Below are 18071 nucleotides of genomic sequence, written 5' to 3' on the forward strand. Positions count from 1 at the left end.
TGTCTTTCTCAGACAGGTGCAATGGGCATAGGCTCTGTTACTCATAGCTCTTCAGGAACTCAAGCCCCTTACAGCCCGCTGTAGTAAGGGCCTTGCCATCCTCCCCTGGGTCCTCCACATCCGGCCACCGGACAGGGGAAGAGAGTGAGCCACGGTGAAGTTTTCAGAGGTCAGACCAGGACATGGCATGGTTTACATTTCTTCAGCCACATTCCACCGGCCAGAACTCAGCCCATGATTCTGTCTGACTGCAGGGGAGACTGGGAAATGTAGTCTTACTATGTGCCCAGGAGGGAAAGGAATTGAATTTGAAGAACAGACACATGGGTGTTGCCATGAAGGCCACACGCTTTGGCCACATGTGGCTCCAGGGGTGCTGTATGCAGAGGGCTGCCTGGTACCGTCAGTGACAACAGAACTAAGCTCAAGAAGTGAAGACAGGGGTGCCTAGCGAAGCTCCGGAGGCGGCGGCCGCAGACCCAGTGGTGTGCAGAATTTTAAGGCTGTCTGCTGAGATTTGAAAAATGACAACAAATGAAAGTATCAACATCTTTAGTTCAGCATCCCTGGCTGTGGGATATGGAGATTCACTTTTACCTGAGAATCCTCTGCAGGAACCATTTTTAAATGCTTGGAACCATATGTTGAATAATTATACAAAGTTCCAGATTGCAACATGGGGATCCCTCACAGTTCATGAGGTCCTTTATTTCTTGTTCTGTTTACCTGGATTTTTGTTTCAATTTATACCTTACATGAAAAAGTACAAAATTCAAAAGGATAAACCAGAAACGTGGGGAAAATCAATGGAAATATTTTAAAGTACTTCTCTTTAATCATTTTTGTATCCAGCTTCTTTGATTTGTGGAACCTATTATTTTACGGAGTAGTTCAATATTCCTTATGATTGGGAAACAATGCCAAGATGGTACATGCTTTTGGCAAGATGCTTTGGCTGTGCAGTGATTGAGGATACAGGGCACTACTTCCTGCATAGGCTCTTATACCACAAAAGAATACATAGGTATATTTATAAAATTTGTCATGAGCTTCAGGCGCCATTTGGAATGGAAGCTGAATATGCACATCCTCTGGAAACCCTAATTCTTGGAACTGGATATTTCATCGGAATCATGCTTTTTTTTGTTTTGTTTTGCAGTACGTGGGCCTCTCACTGTTGTGACCTCTCCTGCTGCGGAGCACAGGCTCCGGACGCGCAGGCTCAGCGGCCATGGCTCACGGGCCCAGCCGCTCCGCGGCATGTGGGATCTTCCCGGACCGGGGCACGAACCCGTGTCCCCTGCATCGGCAGGCGGACTCTCAACCACTGCGCCACCAGGGAAACCCTGGAATCATGCTTTTATGTGATCCTGTTATTCTTCTTTGGGCCCGGGTGACCGTTTATTTTACAGAAACTGTTGATGTCCATAGTGCTCATGGCATTCCTCTCGACCCTTTAAATCTCATTCCTTTCTATCCCAGCATCACAATTTCCACCACGTGAACTTCATTGGAAACTATGCTTCGACATTTACATGGTGGGATAGACTTTTTGGAACAGACTCTCAATTTATTGCCTACAATGAGAAGATGAAGAAGGTTGAGAAAAAGACTGAATAAACACCTCACATAAACCCTCCTCAAGTTACACTTTTCCTGAATTGAAGCTAGTAGCTAACATTGCTTCTTCTGGGGAGTGGAAATAAACATGTGTCTTGGTTGCTAAGTGATAAAAAGAACATTAACAACTTTTAATTATCTCCCTAGTGGGAACTTTTATATGTTTAGGTACAGTTTCCCTGAGGAAGCTTTAAAGGCCGTGTTGCTAACCTTACAAAAAGGATTTTGGTTACAAAAGGAATATTAATGTATGTCTTTTCCCCAAGTTGTACCATAGGCCTGAAGCTGAAATTGGTCTTCAAACCTTTTAAATATATAGTGGCCATTTCAAGAACTCTTAGTGGCATTGAACTTTAAACACTTTTTTGGAATTTGCTTAAAGATCAAATGCCATGGGTTGAGCCACAGCAATATGTATAGTGTGAGTGAATGCTGACTCTGAAACAGCCAGCACCGGGAATTTCTGCTCTTATCTGGAGCTGACCAGTTTGCGGTGACTCTCTTTCTTTGAGAAGTCCGTTTTGATTGCAATGTACTGCGCTTGTCTATAAATTAAGGCATTTCTGAATTGATGAAAGATTATTTTGGTCTAAAGGTTTTCAGTTTACTTGAATTTTTTCAACACTGAGCTTTATTTCTACTATTTACCCTTTCTTTCTTGTATATCAAGTTTTCATTATACTTAAAGCTGTATCTTGAAACTCTGTGTACTGACTTGCTGTATTTGCACTTAGAGCTATTGAAATAAACGGGATTTTGTTTGAAAAAAAGAAATGAAGACAGGGCGGGCATACCGGCAGGGGCCGGGGATTTGTGAGAGCACAGAGTGTCCTCTTAGTCACCCACTAGGCTTAGCAGGAGGCCTTGCTCATCCGATGAGCTCACCTTGGGCCTAGGGCTATGCAGGATTACCAGCAGCACCCCCGTCCTCCCCCGAGCTGGCCAGGGCCCCCTTCTCCAGGCCGCCAGGCCCTGGACAGATGATCCAGCAGCTTTGGCCATGGCTGCTCTGGCCAGGGGTAAGGCACAGGCGCTGATGTCCCTAGGAGTAGCCACACTCCTCCCCTCCCCGCAGCTGGGCAGGCTCAAGGGTCGCAGTGCTGAGCCCGCAGCCTGTCTGTGACTGGATACAGGTGGCTGATTTTCTTTTCAGATTTAACCCTGAGGTATAAAAATCACCAGGGCTTCCCTGGTGGCGCAGTGGTTGAGAGTCCGCCTGCCGATGCAGGGGACACGGGTTCGTGCCCCGGTCTGGGAGGATCCCACATGCCGTGGAGCGGCTGGGCCCGTGAGCCATGGCCGCTGAGCCTGCGCGTCCGAAGCCTGTGCTCCGCAACGGGAGAGGCCACAACAGTGAGAGGCCCACGTACCGCAAAAAAATAAATAAATAAAATAAAATAAAATAAAAATCACCAAATTATGTCCCAAAGCCAAGGACAAATTATTTGGTCCAGAGGAGTCACATGACTTAGCCCCGGTCAGAGTGATGCAGACTCTGTCTGTCACGAGGGAAGAAGGGGTGGGAAAGGAAAAGGGTGTTCTAATAGGAAGCATGTGCACACCTGCACTGGGGCCCACCCAGTGTACTCCCCGGAGAGCAGAGGAGAGGAGATGCCAAGGTCCCAGCTCTGGGTCCCAGGAGAATAGGTATCCCTGAGGCCACAGGACCCGGTGCGGTGGGAATGGGGCTGCAGTAACCACCCCGCATTGCCTCCACGTGTCTCTGTGCGGGTTGGGGGAGAGCCCCGGAAGGCAAGGACCTGAGTCTCAGTCTGATTCTCTCACCACTTGCAATGGGTCCTTAAGCAACATCCCACCCCTCCCGGCCCGAACCTCAGCGGACCCATCAGTCCAGGGAGGTCTGACCACATACCCTACAGGTAACCCAGAATGATCCATTTTCTTCCAGGGGGAAGAAAATTTTAGAATTCAACATATATGTATCCACGTGTTTTTCTATCTAAAAGTAAGAAAGGAATTTAGCTCTACTAATAATTAACTTAAAATAGACCCAGGGCCTCCCTGCTGGCGCACTGGTTGGGAGTCCGCCTGCCGAGGCAGGGGACACGGGTTCGTGCCCCGGTCCAGGAAGATCCCACATGCCGCGGAGCAGCTGGGCCCGTGAACCATGGCCGCTGAGCCTCCGCGTCTGGAGCCTGTGCTCCGCGACGGGAGGGGCCACAGCAGTGAGAGGCCCGCATACCACAAAAAAAAAAAAAAAAAAAAATTGACCCAGGCACCCCAACTCAGTCTGTTCTGGTCAGTCGTGTCCTCCACATTAGTCAATGTATGGAAGGAGATACAGCCGCTCCATCAGGCAGAGAACTTGAGGATGGCACCCTCACTCTATCGCTCAACTTCCAACCTATGGGAACATGTTGCCATTTACATATGCCCAGTTCAGTGGAATTCACAGATTGCAATGTCTGATTCAAACTAAATTAACCTGCCTTAGAAAAGGACAAGTGACCTAAAAAGATTTCTGCCAAGAAACGGCAAGAAAATAGACACACTTCCCCTGATCCTAGGCCACGATTTCATCTGACATTTCAGGAAGGAGAAGCAAGGGCTGCGTGTTGAGTGCTCCAGCGGAGATTTCCAAAAGTAAAATCTTTTTTCATGAGGATAAGGGTGAAGTTTAAACAGTCGTTAAGGAAGTAATTTTTTTTGGAAGGACTACAGTATGAGAGAGAATTTAGAGATAACGTTGAAAAGTGTTCCTATTGTTTATATGATCTTATTGCTGAAAACCTTGTGTGTTCCCAAGATCTTTCATATCCACCCTTCAAAGAAAACAAAAAGCAATTTTTAACTTGCTTAAAAACCTTCCAAATGAAGAGTTTGAGTGAGTGTAAAATCCATTTGGTGAAAGTATTAAAATGCAACATATTCCAATTTCTTTGCAGGAGGAACTGATTGACATGAGAGAAGATGGAAATTTGAAAGTCAATTTTGAACAGAACCTTTGCATAATTGGTGGATGGCATTGAAAACTGAAAAATGAATGTCATGGTTTAATGAGCAGAGCCCACAATGCACCTCATCCGTCTGGATCTAGATATTTTCACGAGGCCTCCTTTTCAGCTGTGACAGCCTTTAAAACTGAATATTGAAATAAACCGCACTTAGTACCAGACATTCAAGTCACTGTGTGAAACCAGGATCTTCAAAAGTAAAGAAAGATATTCAATGGTGTCGCTCTCGTTATGAGAGCAAAAAGGGATTTTAGGCCATTATAAAATGAAATGCCATAAAAATTTCTTTAAAACGGTTTTTATTACCTCTTTCGTTTCTAGTTATATAGTTTTATAATGTATGCAAAATAATAATATACATGTCTAGTTTATTCATATATTATAGTGTACCTAATATTTTATAATACATATACTTTTGTAATGTACATGCTATTGTATATTTACATATATAGTTCATGCTTATGATTTATTAGGTTCTATGTATATAATTTATAAACAAATAGGTATCAGGGATGCCTGTTCAACATTGTTTACTGATGATGTATGAACAATACAGTTTGAGTTTGGGGTGATGGCAATGCCCAGGGGGCCCCTCCAGCTCTGGCATTGGAGGCCACGTGGAGAACACCCTGCTCTGAGTGGCGACATTCATAACAGAGATGGCCCTAGATTGGGCCTCACCTGGCATACAGGTGGAGGTTCAGGCATGCACATTTTATAGCTAGGGAGTCACAAGTACAAAAGAGTAAGACACGAGGAAGGCTTCACCTCGCAAGGGCAGCCCCATCATAAAGACCAAAATCCCCTCCCCAGGGATAAGAAGGACCACAGTCTTCCCCTTCTCACCCCTCCCACTGCAGCAGAAGGAAAACAAGACTTTCCTTCTGCTCAGGGGCTCTGAGAGGGTAACTGTCTTTCCCGGAGCATCACAGCAAATTGGCAATGGAAACTAAGTGTAAATGCAGCCATCCAGAGTGCTAGGTATGGCCTTCTACCTGCTCTGCTCTCTCTGGGCCTTGATGCAGAGCCTGGTGTTTAGTTACCAAAGTTCTCACTCTTGTCTCTGTTGGGAAGCCCTTCCTGCTATTCATTTCAGTCTTGCATGCTGCAAATAAAGCCTAGAATGTTTAGGAGGTTCACCAGTTCAGTCTTCTGCCCCATTGTAGCAAAGAGTATCCCTCTCCAATCTTTGACATCTGTCTTAACCCCAGAGAAGAGAGTCCCAGAGAAAAGTAAGGTCTGCACCTCTGCTACCCTCTCAAGGGTTTCAGCAACTCCCTGAAGCAAGATGATCTTTTCTCTGGCACAAAGATGTTCACATCGCTCCCTCCCTGCTCCTGCTCTGCTTAAAAGCATCCCTGTATCTCCATCACCCACAGCAAAAAGCCAGGCTGCTTAGGCTGACCTCCATGCCCTTGACCCCCTAGGTCAGCCCACCAGCAAGAAACAGAAACCACACTAGCTAATTTAAGCAGAAAGGAATTTCACGCAAGGAATTCTATGCTGACAAAATCACCAGAAAGGCTAAAGGAACAGGCTGCACCGGCAGGAATGGCTCCCAGAGAAACACGGGACGCACCTTGCGAAACACCTCCTCTGACACCGTCAGGAAGGTAAAAAATCAGGAGCCGCCCAGGGTCTGTTGGCTTCAAGAAGCATCACCTAACTGATCCAGGGGTCAGGAGACCATTTCAGCAACAGCTTCTCCATACCCACAAAACTGGATACTGGATGCTAGAAGGCAGCCGCCCCCCCAAAATCAGTGTCTCCACAACCAGGCTGAGCAACAAGCCACGTTCCCAAGTCCGTTCAACTGACAGAACCTGTTGCCCAATCAGAACTCTAGCAGCAACAGAGTCTGAGGAACACAGTGGTCAGGGTCCAGCTTCTCCAGCTAAGGAAGGTTCACAAGGAGAAGAGTGGGTGGAGGTCGATGCTATATACACACTGTCTCTCCAGATTCTTCTCCCAGCATTCTTCCCACCCTCACCCTGAGTTCCAGCTACAGGGAACACTCCAATGGTCCTGGGAGCACCCCAGGCTCCTTCTCACCTCTCTGACTTTGCCCAGGCGGGTCACCATACCCCTCCACTTTGAATGTGCTCTGAGTCTGAGACGCTTTCTCTGGTGCCAGGAGACAGGGGTTACTATAGCCCAAAGCTGTCCAACAGAAATATAATCAACATGTAATTTTAAACTTTCTAGTAGCCACATGTTGAATAATGGCCACCCACAAAGTATCAAGTCTTAACTCCTGAAACTTTCTAATGTTACCTTATTTGGAGAAAGGATCTTTGCAGATGTAATTAAGTTAAGGATTTTATGGTAAGATTACCCTGGGTTATCTAGGGGAGCCCTAAATGTCATCATATGGTCTTCATAAGACGGAGGTAAAAGACAACACAGACAGGGGAGAAAGCAAAGTAAAGACAAGGCAGAGATTGGAGCAACGTGGCCACAAGCCCAGGAATTCCAGGGCAGCCACCGGAAGGTGGGAGAGGCAAGGGACAGATTCTCTCCAACAACCCAATTTCAGGTTTCTAGGTTCCAGCCTGCAAATGAATATATTTTTGATGTTTTAAACCACCAGGTTTGTGGCAATTTGTCAGAGCAGCCTCAGGAAACTAATAAAACACATGTCAAATAGTGAAAAGAAGCAGGTGAAATTAATTTTAATAGTATCTTTTATTTAACCCAATATCTATAAAATATTATCAACATGTTATCAATATAAAAAGCATCAACAAGATATTTACATTCTTTTTTTCATACTAAGTCTTTGAAATCTGAATCGTGTTTCTCGCCTATGACACGTTTCAGTTTGGACCAGCCACATCAAAAGGGCTGAATAGCCACATGTGACTAATGGCTACCAGAGAGGACCAAGCATTTCCCCTCCTTTGTAGGATTTGGGGAGCGCCAGCCTGGGATCTGGGGACTTATTTGCCTATGAGTCATCCTCTCCCATAGACAGCATGCTCCTTGGGAGCAAGAACCTTGGTATCCCAGTGGCTAAACACAAGAATATTCAATGAATTTTGTTTGTTTGTTTGTTTTTTGCGGTACGCGGGCCTCTCACTGTTGTGGCTTCTCCCATTGCGGAGCACAGGCTCCGGACGCGCAGGCTCAGCAGCCATGGCTCACGGGCCCAGCCGCTCCGCGGCACGTGGGATCTTCCTGGACCGGGGCATGAACCTGTGTCCCCTGCATCGGCAGGCGGACTCTCAACCACTGCGCCACCAGGGAAGCCCCCAATGAATGTATTTTGAATGAATGTGTAACAGATTCTCTACAAGAAAAAAAAGCCCTTTCAGAAACTACATTTTTTGTTTGTTTGTTTGATTTTCCCTCTTCCTTAGTGAGAGGAGTTCAGGATCCCTCAAAATATAGGCTTGGAATCCCTTTGCTTGGAAGGGTAGATGTAAACCAAGTTGCCCCCAGCAGCCAGGAAAATGCTATATGTTGAAGTTGGAAAGAAACGCTGTGAATAGGCCTGCGTCTATTAAAGAAGTTGAATCTGTAATTAATAATCTTCCAAAACTGAAAGCATAAGGCCCCAATGAGCTTACTGGTGAATTCTACCAATCATTTAAGGAAGAAATTATCCCAATTCTCTACAATCTCCTTCAGAAGCTAGAAACAGAGAGAATACTCTAACTCATTCTATGAGGCCAACATCACTCGAATACCACAACCAGACAAAGACATTACAAGAAAACCACAGATCAGTATCTCTCATAAGCATCGATGCAAACATCCTCAACAAAATACTAGCAACTTGAGCCCAACAATGTATAAAAAATTATACAACACAACCAAGTGGGATGTATCCTAGGTATGCAAGCTTGGTTCAATATTCAAAAATCAACTGATGTACTCCATCACATCGACAAGCAAAAGAGGGGGAAAAAATCACACACTCATATCCATAGATGCAGAAGAAACTCTGTCCCACCCCTTGGGAGGCTGACCATGTAGAGAGGAGGTGAGGGGAAGGTAGGGGGAGCAGAGGGAGGTGGGGGATGAGGCAGAGGCAGGGGGGGTGAGTGGGCGGGGTCTGTGAGGTGACTGAGGCTGGAATCAGTGTTCCTGGGACTGGCTTAAGGTGAAGGAAGCAACCAAATGTGAACCAAAAGAGTCAAACCTGCCAAGAAAGACTGTAACCCTCAGGCGCAGGGTGATAAGCCTGGGGCTCCCGGACCTGAAGAACTGCAAAAACTGGCCTCGGTGTCAGCCCCCAGGAAGGCAGCCAGGGCCAACACCGCTCCAATCCTGGCCCGACACTTTGACCCCCTGTAACCTGCTGCTTCCACCTGAGCATCTCAGTAGCTGGCTGCCCGTGAATAAGGCTGCTGTGGGCAGCGCACCCTGTTTTGCAGCTGCATCCACCCCAAGGGAGGGGCACCATTTTCTTCATTCAAAGACACAACTGCTGGGTTTCCCTGGTGGCGCAGTGGTTGAGAGTCCACCTGCCGATGCAGGGGACGCGGGTTCATGCCCCGGTCCGGGAGGATCCCACGTGCCGCAGAGCGGCTGGGCCCGTGAGCCATGGCCGCTGGGCCTGCGCGTCCGGAGCCTGTGCTCCGCAACGGGAGAGGCCACGACACTGAGAGGCCCGCGTACTGCAAAAATAAAAAATATAAAAGACACAACTGCTCACCAGGCTATGGGCCAGCTGGGCTGCGTGAACACCCAGAGACCCCTTTCAATGCCACCATCAAGAGGGATCACCTTTCACAACTTGGCACCGTTGTGCTCCCTCGCCTCCCATGACGCAAGCTCATCACGCCTCCATGAAGCCACAGAGCATCAAACACTTTCAGGTCGGAAGCCCTTCCCCTGAGCATTATGGGGGCACTGGGCAGCCCACCCACCCCTGAGATCAGCCACTTCCGAGGTCACCATGAGTCCCTGGGCTGGAGACTTTGCTGGCTTCCTAGCTTCAGACCAACCTGCCCAGATGGGGCTCAGCTCTTCCAGCAGCGACCCTCCCCCACAATGGCTGGATGCCCCCTCACAATACTCTGGGACCCCTGGCACAGAACACGGAGGGATTGGAGCCAGGGAGAGGGAATGCCTGGACTTTGGAACTTCCTGCCATCACTCCCACATGGAACTTCCACAATACCGTGCAGAGGGATAGTCCATGAGTGAATGAATGAAGTCCAGCAAGGCTTTGAGCCCCTTCTCAAAGCCCTCTAGACACTCAGAGCCTCCTCCCCTTGAGTTAGAAGCCTATTCCCAGGCTAAGAAGAAAAGACAGTATCTGTGCCCCGCCTGAGTTCCAACGGGGCCCCTACAGGGTGCCTGCCAGTGACCCAGCCCAGAGAGCACAGGAGGGGCCTTTGGGAAGGGTCTCCTGTCCCCTGGCATGCTGCTCCCCCAAGGCCAAGGCTTCACTCTCTGCTAGCCCTGCCAAGCCCCGGGTTCCTCCCCTGGCTGGCACTGGGTGAAGGGAATGCCTGCAGTACACCTCGGTCCTAACAAGCCCTGTCCAAGCAGGGGTTCCCCTGAGGACGTGGTTCCCGGGGAGGGGCAGCACCCCACCTGAGCCGTCCAGACCTGTGGGTGGGGCCTGCCGGCTGTCAGGCCACGTGTAGGGCCTGGGAGGGAGGAAAGAGGGCGGGGCTGGCCGGCCGCTCTTAAGGCGGAGCTGGAGGTGAACTGCACCTCCCCCTACTCCTCACCTGGGCTCTGACAGCCTCTCTCCGTCCCAGGAGCCAGTAGTGAATGCAGGAGTGTCTTGCCTGCCCGGGACACCAGGTAGGTGCCATTATTCTTTAAGGAGAAGAGAGAGAGGCTCAGCTTCTCCACCTCTTCTGGGGCTCGGAGTGAAGGTGGAGAGGAATGGGGGAGAGGCTGGGCATGAGCGGAAGATGGTCTCGGGACCACAGACCTGAATTCTGCCCTTTGGGAGAACTTAATCTGCAGCCCTCGGTGTACAGATGAGAGAACTGTGGTCCAGGGAGGGGAAGAGGCTTGCCCGGGGGGCCCCCGAGGCTTGGGAAGGGAATGGACCCAGAGCCCAGCCTCCTGCCTCCCAGCCCAGAGTCCCTGGGGCCTGGTCGTGAGCTGAGCCCCCGTGCTGGGCCTTTCAGAGGCCACCAGGAATCCAGGGGGTGGTGGCATGGCCTGCACTGGTCCTGCGGGTCCCTGCCTGCTGTCCCAGGGTCTGCTTCACTGGGTCTGGGTGGAGAGCATGGGACAATCAAAGTCACTCTTCGAGCAAGGGGGTGGAGTGGGGAATTGAGCTATTGGGGCAAGGTGCTTTGGGGGAGATTCAGCCTTCCCCCTCTGCCACCCTCTCCCTCCATTGACCTGGGCTTGTAGAAGGGAAAGAGTAAGTCAGGAGAAGAAGCTGGCAAAGAAATGGATGAGGGGATTTGCCCAGGAATCAGGATCCCCCTGCCTCCAGAGCCCTTGGGAACAAAGAAAGAGATTCCGGTCCAGTGAGTGGGCGGGTCCTATAAAAAGGGGCCCTCCCTACCCACTACAGCCCGCCTACATACATACACAGAGCACTGAGCCCAGGGACCTTCCCTTCACCTTTAGAGCAGGAAGGAAAGAGCTAGAGAAGTGTGCTGGTGGGGACAGGAGAGGGAAGATGTCCAGGAATAAAGGAGTGAGACCAGCCCTGGGAGGTCCAGTGGTGCTTCAGGGAGTGTTAAAAGTGAGAAGAGTTTGAAGAAGATCCCAAGGGGCTGCTGCCCTTCGCTCAATCCCAGGCCTGTCCCGCTGGGTTCCGGAACCCCAGAACGGGCAGAGAGAGGTGAAAGGGATCCTAAATCTACGAAGCAGTGGCATAGAGTGTGGGACTTGGAGCCAAGACCACCTGGGTTCAAATCCCAGTTCCACTACTGGGTTCTGTGGGTTGTATGACCCCAGGCAAATCCCTTAACCTCTCCAGCCCCACAGGAAGAGTACCTTTCTCAAAGAACCATTGAGAAAATGAAATGAGTATGTTTTAAGTGTCTGTTATGATCACATTCCCATTATACAGATGGGAAAACTGAGGCCCAGAGAGGAACGGATACTTGCCCAGCGTGGCACAAAAGCACTTTCCAAATCAGTAGGCAGACATCCTGGGTCCGGGTCCTGGTTCTGGGGGAGGACCCAGGTCCCCAGTGTGCTCCCCAAGGACCGTAACCCCAGGCTCCTCTTTGAGGCCCAGCCAAAAACCCTGCAGGATGTGCTGAGATCCTGCCCTGACAAACCCAGGCCACTTGGAGCCAAAGCTCCACGTCCTCAGCTGCCCCCAGAAAGGAGCTCGGAGGCCCGTTCCCTTCCACTGCCATTTATAGACACGCTTCCTGAGCCTGGGATGCGCCCGCCCGCTCCAGGACCTGGCCAAGGAGAAGTCTGGCAGCAGGGCTGGCAGGAGCCATGGGGGAGAAGAGGGTTCTGGCTTTTCTCATTAACTTACTGTGCGAACTTGGGGCAACTCACACCCCCTCTCTGGACCTCGGGTGTTCCTCGGCATTTGAACTCTGTGTGGTATAAGGAGCTAAGAGTCTAAAGTCCACAGCCTGCGTTTGAATCCCAGCTCTACCACTTTTCTGGATGTGTGGCAGATACAGACTTCTTAACCTTTCTGAATCTCAGTATCTTCATCTGTAAAATGGGCTGGTAATAGGGATGCAGTACTTCCTAGGGTTATGAGAGGATTAAAAAGAGTTACCATAGGGAAAATCAGTGCCTGGCACATGGTGAGTACTCAAAAAAACCGGGAGCTATTATTATTTATTATTATGATGGTATTATATTCTATTGATATATAAGCCCTTATTTCCAAGTAATATTTAGAATTGTCCAACTGGTTTCACAAGCAACACCTCGCTGGTTCCACACCACCCTCCAGGAGGGCACAAGGCAGGAATTCTTATTCCCATCTCACAAATGAGGAAACTGAGGGTCAGAGTTACACCTTAAGGAACTGTTTGAGCTGGGATTCGAATCTGAATCTTCAGACTCGAGAGTTCACATTCATTTCATTTGCCCCAGGCTGGTCGCAATGCCTTTTCCAACACTAGGGTCTGACTCTAAAGCAGGGTGTGGTGGAGGCATCTTAGAAGAAGAGAGAAGAGGCGTTGGAGGGTACCTTGGTCGGGGTGGGGGTGGGGGGCGGTGAGGCTCAGAGCAGGCAGTGGTAGCACAACCAGCCTATCCCAGCTCCTTACAGGTTTCTTGGCAGCCTCTGTTCCAGAGCCTCTTACTTCCTGTAAGAAACCACTAACGTGGCATTAAGGCTAGACAAGGGGAAGAACTTCCCACAGAAGGGAAAGGAGGAAGTTGGGACATCTTTTTCCCAGATGAGCCCCCAGGGAGTGAATATCATCTGATGATGTCACTCTTCAGATCAAAACTGTTCTGTGGGGGCTTCCCTGGTGGCGCAGTGGTTGAGAGTCCGCCTGCCGATGCAGGGGACGCGGGTTCGTGCCCCGGTCCGGGAAGATCCCACATGCCGCGGAGCGGCTGGGCCCGTGAGCCATGGCCGCTGAGCCTACGCGTCCGGAGCCTGTGCTCCGCAATGGGAGAGGCCACAACAGTGAGAGGCCCGCATACCGCAAAAAAAAAAAAACTGTTTTGTGGCTCACCATTGCCCTCGGGGTTGAGTCAGCACTACTGAGCCCAGCCTGCAAGGCTCTGCAGGGTCTGGCCAGCCTGCCTTCCCCACCCCAACTTCCCCTCCATCCACCCTAGGTTCTTTCTGTTTCCCAGATGCTCAATATCTCCCCTGTCCATCAGGCCTCTGAATACACTTGCCTCCTCACCCCTACCTGGCTCGCCCAGCCAGCTCCTGCTTTTCCTTCTGGTCTCCCTTTATGTACCCCTTCCTCCAGGAAGTCCTCCCTGACCTCCCCAACTAGTGCCTACAGAGTCCCCTCTGCCTCCCCGCCTCCCCTCCTCCCCGATGGCACTGTTTATGATTGCCCATCTGCTTACCTGTCTGTTTCACCAGCTGGCCCACATGGAGTAGCAGCTAAGTGCAGGGGCCCTGACATCACACAGTCTGGGGTCCAGTCCTGCTCTGACACCTGTTGGCCTGATGACCCTTGGGCAAGTTACTTACCTCTCTGTATCTCAGTTCTCCCATTATAAAATGGAATAATAATAGCATCTACTAACAGGGTTGTTATGAGGATTTTTAAAGGTTTTATGTGGAAATACGAGGGCATAGGTGCATAGTAATTACTCAGTAAATATTAGCTAGTATGTATTTAATAAATAAGGCTGGGACATAGTAAGTAGCCAACAAACGTCTATTGAAGTTATTTTATTTAATCGTCACTTGTATAATGTTTATTATGTGCTAGGCATATTCTAAACATATTACAAATATCAGCTCATTTTATAGATAAGGAAACCGAGGCACAGAGAAGTTAACTTTCCCAACGTTGCACAGCTAGTAAGTGGTGGAGCCAGGATGCAAACCTGGGGCAGACTGACTCCAGCAGCCATGCCTTTAAATGAGTGAATAAATATGCCTTTGTTTGGGGGGAAGGGAGCCCGGGGCTTCATCTACAGAATTTACTCAGTTCCCACCCTCGCTCTCGCTTCTTTCAGGTCCCAAGAGCTCCTGATTGGCAAGTGACATCTGTGGGATGTGAGGCTGGTTGGAAGCCAGAGGTAAACTGCCAGGTCACTACCCCCACTATGTCACAGGTGATGTCCAGCCCCCTGCTGGCAGGAGGCCCCGCAGTTGGCTTGGCTTCCTGTGAGGAACCCAGGAGGGCACTGCACCCAGCACCCAGCCCCGGCCTGCCGCCCCAGTGTCCTTACTACACCACAGAAGGCTGGGGAGCTCAGGCCCTGATGGCCCCCATGCCCTGCAAGGAGCCCCCCAGCAGGCTCCAGCAGGCCCCACAGGCTGGAGCCCAAGCCGGCTGCCTCCCGCAGTCCCCTGGGGAGCAGGCCTCGGGAGCCTTGGAGGACCTTGACTCCTACATCGACTTCTCGCTGGAGAGTCTCAACCAGATGATTCTGGAACTGGACCCCACCTTCCAGCTGCTCCCTCCAGGGCCTGGTGGCCCCTGGGCTGAGCCCACCCAGAGCACTACCTCGAGGAGAAAGAAAGAAGAGCCTGAAGCTTTGGGTAAGGAACTGGGGCACAGTGCCAGGAGGATGGCTTGGGGACCAGACCTCATGAGGAAGGAGTTTTCTATCAAATCAGAGGAGCAGGGGAGGAGTGCTGTGCAGCTCTAAACAAGTTACTTAACCTCCCTGTTTTCTCTGCTCTATAACAGAGATAAATATAAGTAGCCCTCACTGTCCAATTCTCTTTGGTTCTTGAGTTTGGAAAGTGATGGATACCTGTTTTATGTAATTTTTCAGAGAATTTAAATAAGCTAATATAGATAAGCATATTATACAATGCCATGTATATAAATAAGAACTTGATAAATGTGGTGTCCCTGAATCTCACTGTTCTATGGTGTCTCTCTTAGGTCCTAGCCTGGGCACCCTGAAATTTTTATAGGAATGATTATTTTCACCTTACCCATAACAATAAATGTAAATAACTTCGAGTATAGGTAATAGTAAATATAGTAAATAATTGGGATGTGATGAATTTTTGAGTGTTTATTACTTTTGTTTTTAATATGTTATTTCATTGTAAGTTTGTGTGGTTTAATCTTTAGTAATGGTTTAGCCACTACTAAAGATTAAACTACACAAACTTACAATGTTTATATTATATAATTTAGCAACCAGCTGGAAAAAATCTTGAAAAGTTAACAAGCAGCTTCCATGAGCTGGTTCAAGCCAACTCCAGGATACCACCACGTCCAAGCGTATCCAGAAATCTCTGCCTCTGGCTTCAGTTTCCCAAAGTTTCAAGTACACTTTGAGGATGAGGGTCGTGGAGCAGCAGCCCCATTAGACAGGCTGGAAGACTGAGGCCTCCAGTGGGTTAATCAGCGTGGGTTAGAGGGTGTGGTGAGGATTAGAGATGGGATCCAGGAGAATTTCTACTTATTGAGCATTTATCATTCTATCCAGGCACTGTGCTGAGCACTTAATAATTGAACCTTTGATCTTCCCAATCCACCTCCATGAGACGAATATTTTATCCCCATTTTACAAACAAAAAGACTGAGGTTGATGGAGTTGAGGAAGGAGCCAGTCTAGCCTAATCACTGGAATCAGGCAAACCTTACACAAGCTGTTTACTTCACTTCTTTGCGTCTCAGATTCTTCATCTGTAAAATAGAGATGAGTTTGCACTTCAAAGGGTGTTGCAGGGATTGAAAAAATAACATTTGATGGGTGTTTATCACAAATCCTGGGACACCATAGGTCATGATAAATGGTGGCTGTTTGTAGTCAACATTGGGGTTGCGACTAAGACCAGCCCCAGGACAGGTTCAGGCTCTGGGGTGGAGGTCAGCCCGGCACACAGGTCCCTCTGGCAGCCAGGCTCCTGGTCTCCAGCCAGCCTTCTGCTCCTCCCATGGAGCATTGCCTGACAAGCCTGGTAAAAGAACCACCTCCAACCCTCAAGAGTCTTCCTGCTTCTTAAGGCCAGTCGTGGGCATGTCTCTGCAGGAAAGGTGACTTGGGCCTAATTATCGCTGGCAGGAGCCAGCCTAGGACTTTAATGCTCACACCCCAGGATAGGGCTTCCATACACTCAAGGCCAGCTGGGGCAAGACCAACCTCTGTGGGGCGTGCACTTGTACAGGGTAAGGGTGTTGATAACAGGGTCCTTCCTCCAAGGGACCGATGGGCAGTTGTCTGCGTCCTCAGATGCCCTGGGCACAACCTGCCATCTTGAGGATGTGTCCACCAGACTCTGGGCAGCAGGGGGTGCCAGAGAGCAGCAGTGGTCAGATGGTCCTGATGAAGCCACCTAGCTCTGCCCTCGCTCCTTCTGATGGAATTTTTAAAAATCCTCTCCTCCAACCTCTGCCTGGACACCTGTGATGCCTGGGAGCTCACTATGTCCTCGGACAACCAGCAGGTCAGCTCCCCGTTAGAAAGTTCTCTTCCATCACTAAGAAGAGCGAGAGCCTGCAGGTCACTGTGGTGGCTGCACCTTGCTCCCCAAACCCTCCCCTCAGACCACTGCTACTGGTGACAAAGCTCTCCCAGCCCATGGCACCGCAGTGAGTTTTCATCCAGCCAAACGTATCCAGTGTGTAGAACTCCTCTGTTTGCACTCTCATCCATCCTACTTTCGGGGTGTTGAGTGGAAGACGTTCTATAATTGCTAGCAGACGTTCACTGCTTCTCTTTGTCCTAACTTGGCAAAAGCTAAAATTAAACGTCGGCAATCTTGTGTCAATCCCTCCCCTAAAAATGTCCAGATAGATTTTTGTAACACATAATCCCACCCTGTGAAGGAAATACTGGAAACCTCATTTACAGATGAGAAGACTGAGGCTCAAGGAAAGGAAGCGATGGCCACAGTCACACAGCTAGTGAGTGGTAGGTCGGCCCAAAGCCCAGCCCTCTGAGCTCCAGAGTCCACGTTCTTGCCTTTCTCTCTTCCGTGGAGATAGTTTCCTGCCCTCCAGGGCTTCAGTGAGGCTCCACCGCCCTAGTGCTCTCAAACCTTCATCCAGCTCCCTGCCTCTGCCTCTTGATTACCTTCCTTCAGATTTACCCTGGGGGGGAGGGGGAGGGGGTACCAGTCCCACAGGGAACATGGTTTCTGGAAGCAAATACCAAATCCCTTCCTTTATCCTCTCCGCCACCCCTCCCCATCTTTGGAACAGGCCCCCGCGTTTTATGTCCCAGAATTTCTGCCAGGCAAGGCGGTTTGCCAATCCCAAGTGAAGGGTGTTTAACAACCGTCTCTCCAACTCTCCACCCACCTGGCCTGGTGCCAGGCGCCTGCATCCACCCAGCGCTGCTCAGACTTGCCCCACAGGCCTGTAAACAGCCGGCTGCTCCCAGGTGATAGGGTGGCGGCCCTCCACCTGCCCAGCCACATCCACCCTGGGGCAGCAGCGGGAGTGACTCACAGCTCTAGGACACCGCCCTCCCTTCCGGCCCGCCTCCACTTGCCTGGCCCCCAAGCAAGGCCTTTCTTTGGTAGGTGTTCGGATGACCCTGTGAGTAGGACCCAGAGCTTCACCAGGCCGAGAGACGCCCTCCCTCCAAAGCAGTCAGGCACCTTCTCACGGTCAAGGTCTTGGGAAAGGGTCCTGAGAAGTCCCTCCCCGTGGAAGAGCCCACCCCGCCCCCAAACAGAGCACAGGAGCAGGGCTCAGTTTCTTCAACCTTTCTGAGCCTTGCTTTCTCGTCTGTTACATGGAATTAAGAATGTTTCCTACTTCGATCAAGTCATGAGTATTAAAAGAACTAACACGGGTAAAGTATCTGTAGCAGCGCTGGTGCACGGCACTCAGTAAATACCGGCCTTTATTAAAAACGTGCAATAGGGCTTCCCTGGTGGCGCGGTGGTTGAGGGTCCGCCTGCCGATGCAGGGGACGCGGGTTCGTGCCCCGGTCTGGGAAGATCCCACATGC

At 50.0% G+C, this 18071-nt stretch overlaps 1 protein-coding gene and 1 pseudogene across 1 annotated transcript in view; both read left to right on the forward strand.

The window, feature by feature from the left end:
* Window positions 1-524: 524 nt before the first annotated feature.
* On the forward strand, window positions 525-1620 carry LOC112400336 (methylsterol monooxygenase 1-like; annotated as a pseudogene).
* Window positions 1621-14249: 12629 nt separating this feature from the next.
* The window catches only part of TNS4 (tensin 4), a 17582-nt gene continuing 13760 nt past the window's right edge, over window positions 14250-18071 (forward strand). The window contains exon 1 of the mRNA XM_024743973.1: window positions 14250-14688. Within this exon, the coding sequence (XP_024599741.1) occupies window positions 14250-14688 (439 nt within the window). The remainder of the gene's footprint in view (window positions 14689-18071) is intronic.

The sequence above is a fragment of the Neophocaena asiaeorientalis genome, unplaced genomic scaffold (assembly GCF_003031525.2).
Source record: "Neophocaena asiaeorientalis asiaeorientalis breed wild unplaced genomic scaffold, Neophocaena_asiaeorientalis_V1.1 scaffold1, whole genome shotgun sequence".
In the NCBI taxonomy this organism is placed as follows: Eukaryota; Metazoa; Chordata; class Mammalia; order Artiodactyla; family Phocoenidae; genus Neophocaena; species Neophocaena asiaeorientalis.